We start from the raw sequence: 17,218 nt of genomic DNA on the forward strand, positions 1-17,218 counted from the left end.
TAAATAAGTGATTAATTAATATATATATGTATATATGTGGACTTTCACTACAAAAAATCTTACTTTTAGTCACAACAAAATTTGTCTAATTATAAAATCATCATTCTTATGTTGTAATTAAAAAATATATGGCTAAAAGTATTTGTCACAAAAATTAAAATAAATTGTGACTAAATATATTTTTAATCATAATAATTAATATTGTGACTAAAAGTAATAAATTAGTGATAATTTGTATCTAAAAATTATATTTTGGTTACAAGTAATTTTTTATTATGACTAAAAGTCACATTTAATATTTTAGTTACAAAAAATTTATGTTGTGATTAAAAGGTTGTCAAATGATTTTCTTTTTATATTTGTTATTTTCAAACTCTATACATTAATAATTTTAAATTAATCTTAAATTTGTATGCAATATATAGCCATTCAGTTATATATTGTGATGCATGAAAATATAATTATGATGCAAATTAATTAAGTCATAACCATAAGATTAACACCAGATATGAATAAAATAATAAAATATAATATATATATATATATATATATTTTAATCTAAATATAATAATTTATTTATTAAAACATATATTTTTTTATTTTGAATGGGTTTATTAAAACATATTATTTTATCATTTGAATAAAAATTTGAGAGTGAAATGGAATGTGCCCTATCTCATTTATATATATGTGTCTCTCAAATACAAACTATTTATATAAATTATATAAATTAATTAAAATAATTAATCCCATTCCATTTATATAATTTCCATCATATAGGCATAAGATTGGAATATATATGTACCCTATAAAAATTAAACAGATCTTCAATTATTCTTCTTATCATTATTAATAGTTTATTAAACTATTTTTGATCATTTATTCAAGTGTAGACTAGTGGGTCATGCATATATACATAAATATATAGACTTATATATATATTACATATAAATAAATAGTACTGTTGAATTCCCTTATAAATTAGGAAAAAGTTCAACTACATTACTGTATATAATTACCATTCCTTTTATAACAAGTCTTTATTTATTATAATTAATAAGTACTATGTCCCTACAAAAGTTGAAGTAATTAATTAATTAACAAAAGAAGATATTATTATACAAAATATAATATATTATTATATAAATATATATATAATGTAACACTACACAAAAAGAAGAAAGGTATCCTCCCTGTCTAGATGGTGATGTTTCTCCCAATTTTACACTAACATGTCATTGTGTGTATATATAGAAATAGCTAGCTAAATGTGGAAAGAAGACTATTCATTAATATTAATAAAAAATTTAAAATTTAAAATTTGAAATGTTGAATATATATTAAACATTTCTCAATGAGTATTACATATTATTGATGGTTACTAAATAAATTTAAATATAAATATTAATTTCAAAAATATTAAACTATTAAATTTTGATCCAATAACGAATAATAAAAGAGAAATTTAAATTCTTAAAAAGATTGAATTTCTATGCTTACTTTAATTATATAATTAAAATAATATATAAGAAATTTATATTATCTCAAAAATATATTTATATAAAAAATATTTAAGCCAAATTCAAATTTATTTATCTTTTTTTTTTGTCAAACAATAATTTTTTTACTGATGGAAAAACCCCAATCCATATAAAAATGAGTGGTATTTTTAATTAAATAGATAAATTAAGTATAAAAATTTAAATTTTCTTATTAGTACTCATTCATGAGTAATACTCATTAAAGGTGTATCTATATATATAGGGTCAGTCCTAAGGTATATGAGGCCTAAAACAACCACAGCCCATGTACTTTTAATGGTATTATAACCATATTAAGAAAATTTGAATTTTTATATTTCATTTTTTTTATCTAATAATTTTTTTTTATTATTTTTATATTATATTGGCTGAGATTGTTATATAGAAAAAAAAATAAAGAAATAAAAAAAAAAATTGAGTTTGACTTTAATGTTTTTTATATAAATATATTTTAAAAATCGATATTTTTTTAATTAAGCATGAAACTCAAATTGATTTTATATTATTTACTATCGGATTAAAATATAATAATTTAATATTTTTAAAATTAATATCTGTAGTTAAATTTTTTAGCAACTATATATCAATGGGTAATAATAAAAACTTAATATTCACTAATTATTTAGGCTTAATTGTATTAGCATAATGTAACGTCCCCGCTTCAAGCCTCCATTGGGTCCTTACACCCACGGACTAATGGCTCTTATACACGAGTACGTCACTCTGGCTGCTTCATGGACTGATGACTGGCCCTACAGACCAACACGAGTGTTTCCAGCGTGCTTTGTCCTCACTCGCACGCTTCCTGGGAAAACTTCCCAGGAGGTCACCCATCCTGAAATTGCTCCCAAGTCAAGCTCGCTTAACTATGGAGTTCTTTCGTGTGACAGTCAGTAGTCCCGTGATCCGTAAGGGGAAATACCGGGTAAGCTGTGCAATCCCACACCGCCTGGGGAAGGTCAAGTGGGATGATTCTGAGACTGTGTAGGTATGGGACTACACAGTTGAAGAGGGCTTAAATGGATTGATCGGTACTACATATATCAACAAGGTGCATCTTGTTTTTCGGTAGCCCATCACGAAAGAAATCCACAGTTAAGTGTGCTTGACCTGGGAGCAATTTCAGGATGGGTGACCTCCCGGGAAGTTTTCCCCGAAGCGTGCGAGTGAGGACAAAGCACGCCGGAAACACTCGTGTGTTGGTCGTAGGGTCGGTCATCGATCCGGGAAGCGGCAGAGTGACGTACTCGTGTATAAGAGCCATTCATTCCGTGGGTGTAAGGGCCCAATGGAGGCTTGAAGCGGGGACGTTACAAATGGTATCGAGCCTGGACCCGGCGGAAGTGTGGTCGACGAGGACGTCGGACCCCGTGGGGGGTGATTGTGACAGTCAGTAGTCCCGTGATCCGTAAGGGGAAATACCAGGTAAGGTGTGCAATCCCACACCGCCCTGGGGAAGGTCGAGTGGGATGATTCGAGACCGTGTGTAGGTATAGGACTACACAGTTAAAGAGGGCTTACATGGATTGATTGGTACTACCTATATCAACAAGGTGCATCTTGTTTTTCGGTAGCCCATCACGAAAGAACTCCACAGTTAAGCGTGCTTGACCTGGGAGCAATTTCAGGATGGGTGACCTCCTGGGAAGTTTTCCCAAGAAGCGTGCGAGTGAGGACAAAGCACGCTGGAAACACTCGTGTTGGTCTGTAGGGTCAGTCATCGATCCAGGAAGCAGCCAGAGTGACGTACTCGTGTATAAGAGCCATTCATTCCGTGGGTGTAAGGGCCCAATGGAGGCTTGAAGCGGGGACGTTACATTTCGAGATAGGCTACCGAAAAACAAGATGCACCTTGTTGACATAGGTAGTACCAATCAATTCATTTAAGCCCTCTTCAACTATGTAGTCCCATACCTACACAGTCTCAGAATCATCCCAATTGACCTTCCCCAGGCGGTGTGGGATTGCACGGCTACCCGTGTTTCCCGCACGGATCACGGACTACCGACCGTCACAATCACCCCCTACGGGATCCGACGTCTCGTCGACCACACTTCCGGCTGGGTCAAGGCTCTGATACCATTTGTAACGTCCCCGCTTCAAGCCTCCATTGGGTCCTTACACCCACGGACTAATGGCTCTTATACACGAGTACGTCACTCTGGCTGCTTCATGGACTGATGACTGGCCCTACAGACCAACACGAGTGTTTCCAGCGTGCTTTGTCCTCACTCGCACGCTTCCTGGGAAAACTTCCCAGGAGGTCACCCATCCTGAAATTGCTCCCAAGTCAAGCTCGCTTAACTATGGAGTTCTTTCGAGATAGGCTACCGAAAAACAAGATGCACCTTGTTGACATAGGTAGTACCAATCAATTCATTTAAGCCCTCTTCAACTATGTAGTCCCATACCTACACAGTCTCAGAATCATCCCAATTGACCTTCCCCAGGCGGTGTGGGATTGCACAGCTTACCCGGTGTTTCCCCTTACGGATCACGGGACTACTGACTGTCACACATAAATAACCATCTTCGAAGATTTTATTGTTTATGACTATATTTTTCAAAAATATTTCATTTTTGAAATTATAAAATTACAATTAAGACCCTTAAACTAATTTTGATCAAAATATATATTTTTAAATATGACCAAAATACATCTAGTTAAGGATTTATAATATTTTATTAAAAAAATTAAAATTAAGAATATAACTAAAAGTATCGGGCAGAATAATAATTAAACTGCCCGTCGTATTAATAAATATTTATATATATAATATAAATTGATCCCACTTAACTTTAATAGGAAAAAGCAAAGCAAATATACAGAGATTTCTATGTCTTAATTAAGCTTTTCAACTGTGTAAGATTTGTTTGAAAGAGACTATGCTTCACTACAATTTGATAACATTAAGAAAAGTATTAAACAATATTAATTAATAACATACCCAAATCTATTATATATATATATAAATTCTAAATTATTAATTATTTTTTGTAATTAATTAATTAATCTTACTATATAAAAATCTTATATAATATAATCTAAAAGATCATGAGATCAATTATTACAATAAATAATTTTCATTATAAAGATTAATTATATCGATTATTTATTTATTTATTTATTTTGAAAGAGCTAAATATATGTCGATTATTGATTGTGTCATGTAACAGTGCATGGCACATGCATAACCCTAACTATATGTTTGGCACGTACGTGGTATATATTAAAGATAATAATAAATAAATAAATAAATAATCTAATAATAATATTTATATATAACTGTATAACCTTAATTTATCCGAGAAAGAACCTTAAACTATAACCACATATATAACAGAGTATTTATCAAAATAGTAATGAATAATGATCATGAATAATGACCATAATTAATTATTAAAAAAAACTTTTTTATAATAATTAGTTATTTTTATTTTTTGTGATGGTGTAGTATATATAAACTAAAACGATTGAAGTGCCATTTGATTTGATTGATCCAAATTAAGGTCCCTCGAGCTATAGGAAATGAAAATTGGAAATTAAAAAAAAATAATAGTGCTAATTAAAATCTAATGTATATTACAATTTCAGTTAATTTCTATCATTATAAGAAATGTCACTTTTACCAGCACAGTTCGTTACTATGCTGGTAAAAGTAACTTTTACCAGCACCTTTCGCAAATTGCACTGGCAATAAGGTCATAGTTTTCCCAACGTACATTTGCAGTGGCTAAAATCTAACTTTTACTAGCGCATTTACGCGCTGGGAAAAGTCATTTTTGCCAGCACTTTTCATTTTATGTTGGCAAAAGTTTTAATACCAACATTGATTTGCCAACCCCCTTTTGCAAACACATCACAAGAAAATTCTATTTTACCAACGCAATACCAATTTTTGCTAACACAAAAATGTGCTGGCAAAAGTGACATTTCTTGTAGTGTGTATACGAAAATAAATACAGGAATAACTTCTTTTTTTTTAAAAAAAAAATTATATTATATAGTATTTATTATAGTTCTAATATTATTTTTAAATTTGTTAAAAGTTTCAAAATTTACACGATCGAAAATAAATTTAAAATTTTTTGAACACATACAATTAATGGTTGATTGGAATATCAAAAACTATAGTACGAACCCATAATTTTTTATTTGTGGAAGCTTGCTTAATTCTTATAAAAATATTTATAGTTACTAATTTACATAAAAATTATAATGGTTTTTCACTATTTTGTTGTATAATTATTTAATTAAATAGAACATGTTTAATTTTATTTTATTGGGGCTATATAGCACTAGTCCCCACACACTACTATTAGTGTGTCTGTCAAGAGCTGTATTGTTAATATTGTAAATTATTCAGAATTTTTGAAAATTCTACTAACTTAATTAGTATTGTACTTATAACAATTATCACCATGAAAACAAAACTAAAAGAAGAAAAAAAAATGGCATATATTTTCAGACGCAAAGATTGAAATAGAAAGTTGACGATAGCACCACTAAAAAAAAAAATCAAAATATAAAAATCATATATATATATAATGCATGCACATTATAACATACATATTATTAAGAGACATTTAATTTCTATGCCATGTTTTTTTGTATCTTCATGGGCAAACAAATTAAATCATTATTATGTATGCACAAATAAAAGATCAAGAGATTTCAAGATAAACTGAATTTGCTGAAATTGATAGCCAACCTAACCCTAGCAAGCTAGCTAGTACTATATAGTATTTTGGCAAAATTAAACCACATATGTTGTTGTTGGATTTTTGCAAGAAATAGTATTATTCAAGTACAATGTATTATAAATGTATACATGATTATATAGGTTACTAAAGAGTTTTTTAGTCAATTTTTTTTTTATAACAATACGTATATATTTAGGATGATCTGTAAATTTTTAAAAAAATCTAAAATAATTTACAGTGCCAAAATATTCATTTTTTATGTACATGACTGTTTTTTAATTTTTATGGTAACTGTTTGAATTTTATTTTTAATACATATAGTATTATTCATAATATTTTAAAAATTTACAAGTATAACATACCCGATTATAAAATAAAATTAAACTACAAAATTCTCTTGGATATCTAAATTCATGAAGAATCTACAAATAGCTATTTTAAGGGTCGGTTATATTTTAAATTTTTGCTATTTATATATATATAGTTATTAATTATACAAAAAAAATCAACCATTAAGATTATTAAGTGGACAAGTTTAGATTAGAGTCATTTGGATATATTTCCTTGGGGCCATGTAAAGATAAGAAGATGAGGAGTTTTGAGTTTATTGGATGTTGTTAAATGTCGGCGACCAAAAAAAAAATGTTCATCAAAAACAAATAATTGAAAGAATTAAGTTTATATTATAGTAATAATTCTTTTTAATTAATAATAGATATTTTTATATATTTTCGGTATACATACGCAAGGGCCAACTTAATTCTCATCTCTAGGAATTCTAGATGAGAGAACCCTACGAGAGTCGCTGACTCCAACTACTGTCAATGTACGATCTATATACTAAGTGTTGATCCTACCTCCTCTACATTCTTGATAATAGTTATAATTTTAGTTTTCTTTATAGTGTATGTAGTTATAAGAGACCTTACACAAATTTTCAATGAATACATATAATAAACAAATTGAACCTTAAGTAACGCTTATAAATATCATATATATAACAATAAATTGTTTAAATTTTAATTTCAACATTCTAATTTTTTGGATGTAACTACATTATAATGTAAAAAAAAATAGCAACTTAATTATCCATATACCAAAAATGTTAAAAATAATAAATAATAATTAAAAACAAGAAATAATTATATAAGACACTATTTTTTGTAAAAAAAATTATATTTTTACGTTTAAAGAATTTTTTATACATTTTTACAGTTTTTCGTATAAATATAATACGAAAATAATATAAAAGTAACATGAAAATAACATCAAAACAACAACAAAAAATAGCATACAGATAACAAAAAATCAACAAAAGTATAACATAAAAAGAACGTATTTTCTGTAAATAAAATCAAAAAAATCATAAAAATATTTAAAATTCCGTGAAATCGTATTTTTGTAATTTTTTTGTTGTTTTTGTGTATTTGTGAAATAATCCCTAAAAACATTCCCAACTCAACAATTTTTCATAATGTGGAATACTCCTAAACATCTTTGGATATATCTGCATGGTCTATACTATTTTCGATACAAAGGCTTCTGTACATCCGACAAAATAAATTTTTCATAAAATAAGATAAACATGAAGATTCGTACACCTACTCTAGCATAAAAACGTACACTTTTTTTAGACGCCTACGTGATGAGATAATCAATGTATGTCACACCACGAAAAGACAATATTGCCCAAGCATGAGCTACACACTTTGTACAATTTCACCCATTAGGCCTTTAGGTTAAGGGAATAAGCCAATTGTTAGTAATTTAATCCCTCCATTATAATGAAGATTAACTCCACATTGGGCTTGGCTAATTCAATCCATCAACAAGTAGGATTAGTCTTCACATGTAAATGTATCATAAATTTTGGTTATGAAGTAAAAACGTTGCCAAAATCCGCTTAGAATTTCATCACTTGTAACCCTATGTTTGGTTGAGAAGAAAATGGAGTGGAAATAAGAAAAGTTTGGAAGGAAAAGTGGAGAGAAGTGAAGTGAAAAAAAAAATATATATTTGTTTGGTTGGAAAGAAAAATGAGGAGAAGAGAAAAGTGGATAGAAAAATTTGAGGATTAACCCACCAAAAAATGGGAAATTTACACCCACTACTATTTTTTCCCCATTTATTACATTTTTACTGTTGCACGGAAATTGCAACATTTATACTGTCTTTTTTTTTTTTTTTGGCAGTTTACTGCCTTTAAAACTTTAGCTTATTTATTTTTTTTTTTTATTTTAAGTGATAAAAAAATGATGTGATGGGAATTGTCACATTTGTGGCGGCTTTTTTTTTTTCTTTTCTTTTAATTCAATTTAATCATTATATCAATACAATTACTCTCTTTCACACCACGTTTTTATACCTACTATCCCATTTAATTATTCATCTTCTTCTTCTTATGTTCTTCTTCTTCTTCTTCTTCTTTTTTTTTTTAAAAAAAAAACACATCCAGTTATTGTCTTAGGGTCAAATTTTTTGTGGTTATTCTCTCTTCTTATGTGTTTACTAATCTCTCTACTATTCACCTTCTTCTTCTTCTTTTTTTTCTTTTTTTTTTCCCAAATCTATAATATTACCCAAATAAAAGCTATGTTTTTATGGCTGAGATGATGAGGGGAAGGAAGACCATGAAGGTGATAGTTCTTAGTTCTTCTTCTTCATCTTCTTTTCTTTTCTTCTTCTTTTTTTTTTAATTTTTTGAAGTTCTTAGTTATGTTTTTTTTTAAAATATAAGATTTAGTGTGGTTTTTTTTTGTTCTAATTTTCTAGAACTTTTCTTGCAAATATAGTGCATTTAGTATTGAGGATGTGCACAACATAGTTAATTTTTGATCATTTTTTTTTATTGTTTTTTTTGTTTTAGTATTGTTTTAGTATTGTTTTACTGTTGTTTTTCATGATTTATTTATTTGAATTAATAGGTATTTTCTGGGTGTTCTCGTGTTGTTGTGATGGTTATGTCTGTGAGTGTGGAAGATGGAGGTGTGTGTTTCTTTTATATTTTTCTAAGTAGTTATATTTGCTTCATTTGTTTTTGTGTTGTTTCAGTGTTGTTTTAGTAGTTTTTTTTTATAATTTTCTAGGAATAGACTTGCAAATATAGTTGATTTTGCATCTGGTGTTGAGGTTGTGCAGCAGATTGTTTGTTTTTTTTAATCATTTTTTTCTTTTGTTTTGTTTGATTGTTTTAGTGTTGTTTTACTGTTGTTTTACTGTTGTTTTGCCATGATTATTTATTGACGTCGATTTTACTGCTTTTGTTTATTCTTGCCGGTTTTAATGGTTTTTTCTTGGTGATTTCCGTCTCCGGCGTCTCCCCACACACGAAGAAGGTTGTTTCCCCACACACACAGTATAAATGAAATGATGTTGGGCTTGGGCAGTACAAAAGTAATGAAATTGGGCTTGGGCAGTACAAAAGTTGTTTTTGCCGTGTCCCAGTAAAAATGTAAAGTTTTGGTCAAAAAGCAGTATTTTTGTAAAATTCCCCCAAAAAATTTCTACTCCAATTTGGAGAGAAAAGTTTTACAAAAACATTAATGTAAAATTACTAATTTATTTTTTGCAAAAAAAAAAAAACAAATATGTTAATAATTTAAGGGTAATATAGTAATTTACAACAACATTAATGTAAAATAGATTTTCTATTCTTTCCTTCTCATTTTCTCTAGTTGATGAAAAATATAGGCAACAAATCTAATGTTAAAAATTAAGTTTTATATTTAAAATCCAATTTTAAAACTGAATTAGATTAGATCGGTTGATAATTTTCAGGATTGGTTTGGGGCAAATAGTTTGAATTGTATTGAATACCAACTCCTACTATTTTAGTATCATTTTGTCAAAGAATATATGCCAATAATTTCAAAAATAGCACATCTGAAAAAAAAAAAATACTTGTAATGTCACATTACATTACTACTCATATTAATTATTCTAATTCAATGTGTAGCAACAACAAATAAGAAGCTAGATGTTAAAAAAATAAAATAAAAATATATTTACTTTCCAACCTATTTATTCAATAAAAATGGTAAATGAACACCTTAAGGTACCAAACACCATAATACTATCAGTGCATTTCAATATCTAGTCTCATATGAAGAACCGCTAACCATTTATAAAGTATCGCATCGTTGTGGTGTGAAATTTGATTTCACAAGCTTCATTTTTTTCTCTCTTTTTTTCATGTAAAAATATTTTTGTTAAAAAAAAGTTCACTAAATCCTCAAAACTTGTATACCAACTAGCATACATAATAAGAAACCAAAGACTGTATTTGTATATGTACAGATCAGTATATATGTATATATATACACCACTGATTGAGTACCATTAAATAATAATAAATAAAAAAAAAAACCCTGGACTGAATCTAACTCCACCACTCAACAATAACACTAAGAAGAAAAAAAAAAACTAATGAAGCAAAGAAACTGAGAATAGCACAAGAAAAAAAATCCCTACTAATGGAGGAAAAGAAAGAAACAAATGTTATCTAAAATATGTTGCAAATAAATTATGGTTAAAATCAAAGAATATATGAAATGTAGTCCTCTCTCAATGGGGTTTGCCTCGATGAAGAACACAGATCAAGAAATGTTGTTGTTGTCGCCGCCTTTTCATGATTTTCCTTTCCCGGTCGACCCTTCCCGCTGGCTACGAAAATGACTCAGAAGCTGTTGTGCCTGCATTTTTTGTTTAATCTCTCATTACAATTGTATGTTATTTGATAATCAGGAAGACTTAATTGATAGTATTGCAATATCAAATCGAGGTAATTGTTATATATGCCTTATAGTTATCTATTATTATTGTGTTCTAAATTATATACAAATAACAGGATGGATGAGCATGAGCGGTGATACCAACGCAAGAGCGTTGGAAATTAGAGTGTAATCATTTAGTACTCTGTGTTTTATCAAAAGATAGAATTGATACCGTGTGTTTTTAATAATACTTATAAGTGAGAACAGTTTGATCAAATTGATAAAATTTGATTGACGAATTTGAGTTCAGGGTATCAAATAAGCATTATCGAGCAATGGAATTTCAAAACGCTGCGTACCTTTTCTCTCGCTCTCGGTGTTCCAGATTGAGATAACGCCACGAGGGGAGGGACGGCTCCTTCCTGTAGAACAAGGGTACAAAATTTATTACTATGAAGGCAGAGTTGAAGTAGTATGGAGGCAGCATTTTCCTTCCCTCTCTGGGAACCCGATTCGACGATCTCAACTAGTAATGGAATTCCACCTTCCCGAACCATTGTTAAACGGCCCTCTCCTACTGTGGACAAATTCGAGAGAAGGGCAACCGCCTTGTCAACCATCCCGGTACCTGGGTCAAGTAACTCAACAAGATGCCTTATGGCCCCGGCTTGAACTATTCGAGCCTTGTTTTCATGAAAAATCGATAGGTTAAACAAAGCGGTAGCAGCATCTTTCTTTCCTCTAAGAGTACCTGATCCTAAAAGATCCACTAAAGCTTTCACCGCACCAGAACGACCGATTTTCTCCTTGTATTCTTCGAGTACAGAGAGGCTGAATAAAGCTGCAGCCGAATTCTCTTTTGCTCCATTATTCCCAGTTCTCAATACATGGATCAACGGTTCTATAGCTCCCGCTTCAGCAATCATAGCTTTGTTATCTTCATTAATCGATAAATTCAAAAGAGCAGTTACAGCGTGTTCCTGTGTTTGTTTCGTCTCTGAATACAGCAACGAAAGTAACGGTTTGATAGCACCACACTGGCCAATAATACTTCGATTCTCCACATTGTGCTTTGCCAGAAGCCGAAGCTCTTCAGCCGCTGTAGTTTGCTCTTCGATGGAAAGACTCTCAAGATCTTCAATCAGTTTCGTTACATGGGAAGTTGTTGTTAAATCCTCAGATACTGATGATTTGGACTCTTTATTGGCCATATACAACTGCTTACCCGACCTCCAAAGAGAATTTCTCGGTTCTTTGTTTGGAGGCTCGGAAGTAATTTCACCAGACAACACATAATCAATACTCGAAACAGCACTGGATGTTGATTCACTCCTGCTGTGAGAGTAGGAGTGTTCGGGGGATGGATGACCGTTGGCTTTCTCTCCCTTCTCAATCCCATTACCGACATCTACATGGTCTGGTTGTGACGAGGCTACAACGACAGTTCTTGTTCGGTCTGAGTAAACAGGAAGTTTCACATTGTTCTCCTCAGACCATGTTGCTATCATAGCTTTGACAGTATAATTAGTAATGACATTTGTGTGAGACAACTTCTGATGAGTTTTCGGGCAAATGGTCAGTCCATCATTGAGCCATTTCACGATTGAAGATCTCTCGTACGTTTGACCCGAAGCCATAATCACGGGATCCAACATGAGTTCCGATGATAAAGGACAGCAAAAGTACGAAGGGACTGTGACGTCTTCAATTCGCTGAAGTTTAACCATGCAATCACGGATTCGGTAGACAAGATCCATAATCTGTCTAATTTGATTCAAATCTCTTCTCACTTTACTGCATTCGGCATTGATTCTCTCCTTCTCTACAGCAATAATCTCTTTCAACAACTCTTGGCTTGATGTCAAATCAAGCAATTCGATGATTCTCATAAGATTATCCTCGTAAGCATTTCGAGCTCTCATCGCATCTTCTATGTCTTTTGCTATTCTTTCCTGTTTCATGGATTGAACCTCCTGCATACATTGCTGAAAATCCCCGAAAAACAGATTAGTCTTGCACGAAAAACTATAAGTGCGCTAAATGCTTCTAACAAGAATATGAAAAGGGAAATTTGCGGCATTAATACTGATGTAAGACCTACATGGCAGCCACGTGGCAGCATTTGATTCGCCAATTATATTAAAAAAAATAATTGGACTAATGAGATGCTGCCACGTAGGTCCCTAGCCAGAAATAACGGCTAGGGACCAAACGTCTGCATTAAATGTGTAAAGTTAGGCATTATTCGCAATAAATCAAACTACATAAGTATTAATGCAGCAAATTTCCCGATATGAAAATATCAAACAATAAAAACAAGAATCAACCGAACGATTGTCTGTCTAGCACACAGTTTTCCTTCTTGAACAGTTTAAATTTAGTACTTACCTTAATTGCAGACACATTTGAACTTGGTGAATCGGATGATTGTAGCAATCTGTGCAACGCGCAGCAGATAAGAAGTAAAGAGCCTTGAATTTTCATAAACAATTGCTCGCTTCGCAAAACCTGGTACATACAAAACCAAATCACAAAAAATTAAGACAAGTTATCGAGTTTTCAAGAACCGCTCAACGCTATCTGTTGCCCTATTTAAAACGAATCGGGTATAAACAAAGTTAGTTACTTACACTGCAAATCTTGCTCATCTTAGGAGACCAATCTTCCATAAACTCTCTAGCCATATTTACAGCTGTATCCAATTCCTCGAATTCTTTACATAAAATCTCATCAGAGTACATTCCTGAATCAAGAACTTCATCAAGAAATGGCTTCAAAAGCTTCAGAACACCAGCTATGTTTCTGTAGTCGTTCTGTATGAGCACCGGCTTCACATTTTGGCACGAAACAAGATGAATGAATCGAGAAATGCTGTTTATAAGACATTTCACAGATGTCTCCATCTTTTACCTGTATGAGAAAAAAAAAATCATTACTTTAAACTAAAAAATTGGAAAAGTTCCCGAATTCTTGATACCCCTGCTTCAAATCCCAGCCCCCGCAACAAAAAATGGCGATACAGAGTTATAACTCCACAAAAAAAGGGTACCTTTAATGTTAGAGAAAAGTAGCTAGACAAGAACAGAAAGTGTTAGCAACACACAACTTGGTAAAATTCCAGACAAGACCGAGAATGACTCGCCCCTACAAATTCGAAAGGACAATTTGACTAAATAGCCATTTGAACACAGACATAAGCAATGCAACATAAGCCAATATCGAATCAACTAAGGTTCCGAACAATCAGAAAAGAAAAGATAAACTTCCATACAATTCCCTAAAGCTCACACAACCAATGCAATCATTTAGTACTAAAACACCATTCTAAAAATTTCTAGTAGCATCACTAGTACCTTAACACTATACCGAAACTCGCTTCCTGCTTATTCTCACACACAATCCATGTGTAATATCGAAGTTTCAAACACACAATTAGTTAATAGGACTCAGAACTACACAAGCATTCATACAATTCATACTATAGCAACACAAAACTCGGTAGAATTCCAGATCACATGAATTAAGGAAGACCGAGAATGCCTCGCCCCTACAAATTTGAAAGGACAATTTGACATGTAATGGATCTTGCTAATCAAACATTCAACTAAATAGCCATTTGAACACAGACATAAGCAATGCAACATAAGCCAATATCGAATCAACTAAGGTTCCGAACAATCAGAAAAGAAAAGATAAACTTCCATACAATTCCCCTAAAGCTCATACAATACAGCCAATGCAACTATTTAGTACTAAAACACCATACTAAAGATTTCTAGTGGCATCACTAGTACCTTAACACCATACCGAAACTCGCTTCCAGCTAATTCTCACACACCATATCGAAATTTCAAACACACAACTATTTAAAAGGACTCAGAACTACACAAGCATTCATACAATTCATACTTTAATATTATTGTTTACAAAAAGCTTCATCTTCTAAAAGGTCAAGACCCTTCAAAGCCAAACAAATTCTTGTGAAATCAATTGCCAAACATTACTTATGTGAAATGGAAAATTCATATAAAACCTTTTGTCAAACAACTTAAAACAAAGAACCTATATACGTAGCTTGAATTGAACCTCAAAAGGGTATTACCCCAAATAAGCAAAACACTTGCTTTTCTATTCCAATTTTTTATATAAAGGAAAAGGACTTTTAGTCAAAAGCAAAATAAGATAATAGTTCTTTCACGTTTCTTCTCAGCAACTAAGAAATAATATGAAAAGGGAAATTGATTAAAAATTTCAATAAACAAATGCCAAATTCTGATATACCCCAATTAAAAAATTAAACTAATATAATATATAAACACTTCACTATGACTTTTCCCCTTTGAATTCCACAAAGCCAAACCTTCTTCTTCTTCTTTTTTCCAAACAATTGAAATTAAAAAACTAAAAGCTTGAGCTTTCTTACTCATTTTAATCAAACAAACAGAGAGAAATGAAAAATCCAAACAAAGCTTCAAACTTTTTTCATCAATAACAAAACTACAACTCAACACTTACCCAGAAAATCTCATCAAACTTTTCCCAAAACCCAATTTTTAAACAAACAATAAAAACACCAAAGAACAATTCACACAAAACCAATAAAAACCCATTTCATGTTTCACAAAGCTTATGATGAAAAAAACACAAAAAAACCTAAAATCCCATGAAATTATAAAGATTAGAGAAATAAAGACAAAAACTTTAAATCAAAAACATACCGCTATTAATGTGGGTTGAGGTGGTGGTGATGATGGTTAAATTTTTAACACAGATCCTAATGAACCCCAAAGACAAAAACTTTACATGAAAAAATGAAATGGGATTTTATTATAAACAGATCACACTCTAAAAACCATGCATTGCTTTCATTACAAAAGTTGCATGAGAAGAAGAGAAAGAGAGAGAGAGAGAAAGCCAGAGAAGAAGGAAGGAAGGAAAGAAAGAGAGAATGGTCAGAGAGAGAGAGAGCTTAGGATGAAATTTGATTATGAAAAATAAAAATAAATTAATTAATAAAAAAAGAAAAGGGGTAGAATTTGTGGGGCCTATGCAGTTGGAGATTTGTTGTATGTTTTTTTGTTTTTGTAAGAATGAAAATAATAATAATAATATTTCCTAATAAACATTTAACATTAAACATGGTTTACATTTTTACATTGTTAAGATAAGATTTTGAGGTTTTGGAAAGTTTTATTTTTTTTAATTATTATTATTTTAGGATAATACTTACAACAAGTCAAGCCTTTTTTGTGTTAACGGATACAATTGAATGGAATAGAATAATGTATTTCAACAATAAAACAAAAATAAAGTAAATTTGTTTATTTAAACTTAATTTAAGACATTAAGACCATTTTGTTATTGAGATTATATTTTCACCTAAAAATGTTGTGTAGTACCTTGATATTAAAATAAATATCAATTAAGTTTTCATTATACTCTTAAAACTTTCTTTTACATTCTTTTCTTATTAACTTTTTAATATTTGTAAAAATAATATATTTTATTTTTTAAATTAATAAGATTTCATATATTTTTTATTTTATTTTATATGTGTTTTTTTAGAATATGAAGAAAAAGAAAAAAATAATTAAAAATATATTTTTTATAGAAAATAAAAATAAAATTTTTAAATTTTTTAATAAAGAATGATCGAAGTGAAGTATAGATTTGTTTTGTGTACTTTAATTAAATTTATCGTACTTAACGTTTGTTTGATCTACTTAAACTTCTTAGATTTAATACTTAGATTTTCTACCATTAATATTTGTCCGATCAATTTAACTATTAATTCAACAATTAATAAATTGAACAGAATTCATTCTTTAATCGGACAAAATCTAAACTCATATTTATTTTATTAGTTGCTATTTCCAAATATAAAATAATAAACAACTTTGTTCATATATTCGTATTTTATTTATTGTATTTAACGCTTGTTTGATTTACTTTTACTTCTTAAAATTAATATCTGTTTAGATTATTTGCAATTAATGTTCAGTTCAATGAATTTAACTAGCAACAATTAATAAATTGAATAGAATTCGACCTTTAATCGCACAAAATCTAAACTTATATTTACGTTACTCATTGTTATTTCCTAATATAAAATAATAGTTAGCTTTGTTTATAAACTCATATTATATATATTGTACACTTGTTTGATCTACTTAGATTTTCTAAAATTAATATCTATTTAGATTTCCTATAAATAATATATATTCGATCAATTTAATGTTAATTCGACAATAGCTTATTGCA

The 17,218-nt window shown here is 30.3% G+C and overlaps 1 protein-coding gene across 2 annotated transcripts; it reads right to left on the minus strand.

The window, feature by feature from the left end:
• Positions 1–10,447: 10,447 nt before the first annotated feature.
• LOC115714095 (U-box domain-containing protein 3) lies at positions 10,448–15,948 on the minus strand. 2 transcript variants are annotated; one of them, XM_061114743.1, is made up of 6 exons: positions 15,676–15,948; positions 14,007–14,101; positions 13,588–13,867; positions 13,346–13,465; positions 11,317–12,942; positions 10,448–10,936 (listed from the first exon to the last, which is right to left on the minus strand). In XM_061114743.1, the coding sequence occupies exons 3-6, from the start codon at positions 13,858–13,860 to the stop codon at positions 10,871–10,873; spliced, it is 2,085 nt and encodes a 694-aa protein (XP_060970726.1). In that variant the 5' UTR covers positions 13,861–13,867; positions 14,007–14,101; positions 15,676–15,948; the 3' UTR covers positions 10,448–10,870. The 2 variants fall into 2 exon arrangements, with proteins under 2 accessions (XP_060970726.1, XP_030498495.1); XM_030642635.2 differs by lacking the exon at positions 14,007–14,101.
• Between the last annotated feature and the right edge of the window lie 1,270 nt (positions 15,949–17,218).

This window comes from Cannabis sativa, chromosome 4 (genome assembly GCF_029168945.1).
Source record: "Cannabis sativa cultivar Pink pepper isolate KNU-18-1 chromosome 4, ASM2916894v1, whole genome shotgun sequence".
In the NCBI taxonomy this organism is placed as follows: domain Eukaryota; kingdom Viridiplantae; phylum Streptophyta; class Magnoliopsida; order Rosales; family Cannabaceae; genus Cannabis; species Cannabis sativa.